This window comes from Dreissena polymorpha, chromosome 3, assembly GCF_020536995.1.
Source record: "Dreissena polymorpha isolate Duluth1 chromosome 3, UMN_Dpol_1.0, whole genome shotgun sequence".
Lineage (NCBI taxonomy): Eukaryota > Metazoa > Mollusca > Bivalvia > Myida > Dreissenidae > Dreissena > Dreissena polymorpha.
This window is the reverse complement of record NC_068357.1, coordinates 115,639,004-115,642,233: the sequence shown is the minus strand read 5'-3', so window position 1 is coordinate 115,642,233 and position 3,230 is coordinate 115,639,004. Positions and strand designations below refer to the sequence as shown.

General features: G+C 36.9%; 1 protein-coding gene across 1 annotated transcript; it reads right to left on the bottom strand.

Annotated features, from left to right (window-relative positions):
* Positions 1-219: 219 nt before the first annotated feature.
* Positions 220-765, bottom strand: LOC127872523 (uncharacterized). Its single transcript, XM_052415846.1, has 2 exons — positions 513-765; positions 220-389 (listed from the first exon to the last, which is right to left on the bottom strand). Exons 1-2 carry the CDS (start codon positions 763-765, stop codon positions 220-222), a joined length of 423 nt encoding a protein of 140 aa, XP_052271806.1.
* Between the last annotated feature and the right edge of the window lie 2,465 nt (positions 766-3,230).

The window sequence follows — 3,230 nt, the reverse complement described above, 5'->3', positions numbered from 1 at the left end:
ACCTTGCGCATACTTGCGCATACCGCCGAATATTTCCGAAACGGTGTTTCTGCATCCGGGCGTTTTGATATAGACTAACTTTTTTCCGATTCGACAGTATTGCTGTGACTACTAATTATGTAAGTCAAAAGTATGCCGCCTATGGGAAGAGGGAGCCCTGGATAACCGGTAGTTCAGGATTCTTGCGTCTTTTGTAAGGACTCTATGTCCGTATGGTTTCTATATGTTCTTGCTAAGGCTAAAAGCGTCATCTCCAACCAAGAAATAGTGCATGTCGACGGTGTCATTTGGAAAGGGCCGTGGGTCTGGAAATCCAATGGAACCATCCTGCACTATCTCCAGAAATTCTGATTCATTATTAATCTTGGCATCTCCACTTGAACCGTATCCTGAAAATACAACAAAAGGATAAGAAATTGTCAGTTTACAACTGTACATTGCAAACAGCACTAAATGTATATAATATGTAATTATCAAATAATGCAGTTAAATTTATGTAGACCAATACTCACCACCCAGATCACACCTTACGAACTTGTAGTCTGAGTCGACATTGACCAGTAAGATGATGCTGAAGAATCCCTTATAATTATAATATAAGGAACCAGAGCTGACAGGCTTTCTGATAGCTATGGGCTTGTCATCAATAGCAGCAACGCAATTTGGAAAGTTCCAATTCTTGAGGAAACCATCAGTTAGTTGGCTCCATTCATCAGGTGTGGAGGAGGCTGTTATAACCTCATCAACATATTCTTCACATGTCATCCTCGCATGAAACAAGTCTCTGACCAGTACAGAGAGGGTATTCTAAGCGACCCGCCAGGTGTACTGCATGTCTGAGTACTTGACACCAGAAACCAGGTGACGTAGTGTGGCCGCTAACTTTAGCCCTCGATCCAATGGCTCCCTATACCGAGTGTGTTACTTCACGAGGCGATAACGAACCTTTCCCTCAATTTCATCGTACATTTCAGTAGGCATGCGGAGGAATTTCTTAAATGTTCCAGGATCTTCTCTTCTGAGCTCAAGCATGAGCTGATCATAGACGCCAAATTGGCGCCGTCTCACGGGATGCAGCCATGGTCTTCTCCAGATATTACGTGCTCTGGCTCCTCTTCTCCACCTTAGTCGGCCTCTGAGAAAGCGGTGTATGTTTAGTTATTGCTGGACTACTTCTTGATTGGCCAAAGCAGCAACATACTGCAGTTTCAGGCGTTGTATATCTTCCATTTTGAAAAAGAAATAATGACACCTTCAACATTATATATATATATATATTATATATATATATATATATGAAATATAGGCATATGTCTGAACAAACTACTAAAACAATTAGGAGCGCTATTATTCGGATGGATTCGCATAGATTCGCTTATCGTAGTTACCCTTCGGATTGATTCGTATACGAGCGTATACCGTTCGTTTTCTGAACGTTAACTTGTCGTTATAAATCGCCTAAATGCGTCGGATTCGATTCACTACAATAAGCAAAGCCTTGCTATAGTTCGCAAAAGTTCGCAAGCTATCGCAAAGATTCGTTTTCGGATCGTCCTCTTTCGCTTGATATGCAAATCAAGTAATAACGATATGCAAATTATACCGGAGCTGCGACCTCTAACGCCAGTTGACGAACGCTATGCGAAGACTTTCCGATCGACTAACGTATTGAAACAAATTTTAACGAACGATAGACGAAACTTTTATTTGCCAACATTTTTTCAACATGTTTAAAATTTTCCGACAAACAGAACTAATCGCAACGGACGCAAAAGCTCACAATCGCATCCATACGAACACCACCAACGATGTGCAACGTACATATACTAATGAGAACGAATTTTGCAGAAGTCTAATTCGCCAGTACACGCAAGTTGACGTCGGGACACTTTCGCTTATGTGTGAGGAGGCCTTTAAGTTCGAATTAACGTGTCGAATCATGAATATTAATAAGTTCGTTTGCGTTTTTTACCGTACTCGACCCCAAAGTAAAAATCGCAATATTGTTTGTTTTCAAACGATTTCAACCGGATTTTCAGTAATATCCTTAATAAAACACGTTTTCTTACAATTCTGCCCATATATAAAGCAATGAACGGGGACTTTAACTATTTGTGCACACCAACAACCAACGCCATTCATTTAAGACCCCATCAATTTCTAAAGAGGTAATACACTGCTGTTATACTTGCCAAATTATTTATTTAAATCCAACGTCTAAATCAGCTGCATAACATGCATTCGGTTTATACAATGTTTCCAGATGGCACAATCATTAATCGCGCGTTTCTGAAATATATTAAAAGCATATGTGCACACTTTGTGATCAGCGCCTGCTATACGAACAAATACCGTTCGAAGCGCAAAAGGATTGAAGACCTAACTATGTTTGCACTCGCGTTATAGTTTTGTATTTTTTGCATTGCTTTGAAAAAAGCTCTCTTATTACTCTTATTAACAGTAGAAGACAAACGGATGCTCAATTACATTTCTATTCTGATTATATTTCTTGAGTTTCAATTGCAATTATTTACAGATCTATACATAGAAACGAAGAAACTCTAGGTTTAAATGCAAGCTTTTGCTTGTATCGGATTCTATTTCAGTAAATAAGTGTATACCATAATTAATAACCTCAAAATAAGACATGTTTAAAAAAAATGTTTAAAATCCTAATTAAGTGAATACAATGCTATTTAATTAATTTATCTTTTTTTGAAGATGAGTAATCACGTTTTATAAGGAATTATTTTTATTTCCATCAGAAAAAGAATCGGCTGTAACGCATTTGCAATTTGTCTGGAAAATGTATTTCAGAAATCTTAATGCACACTTAAATGTCAGATGAAATCATAATACCGCTTGCTGAACTGCGTAATATAACCGTTGTCGATTCATTTGATCCATCGGTAGCTCATGACCTCATGTTTAAAACTTCGTAATTAACATCTACTGTTTTCAGAGTTTGTTTTCTTTTATATTATATTAAATGTTTAAAATAAAACCCATCCATATTTTAGACGCATTTATATTATAAACATGAAACATAAGTTTGAAAGCACCTATAATTATGTTTAAACATTCACATCAAAATTAATAAGTATCATTATTTTTTTACCTCGTTCATCGGTAATTCTTTTGATTCGGTTCCATGAATCAATTTTTAAAATCATTATAAGCTAGAGTATTGTAAAACAAAAATATATGGGATACTTTAAGCACAAAACTAA

Coding starts and splice junctions, on each gene's coding strand:
- LOC127872523 (XM_052415846.1), bottom strand. CDS start 765: ATGACATGTGAAGAATATGTTGATGAGGTTATAACAGCCTCCTCCACA. Junction 390..512: donor CGTAAGGTGTGATCTGGGTG/GTGAGTATTGGT, acceptor TTGTATTTTCAG/GATACGGTTCAAGTGGAGAT.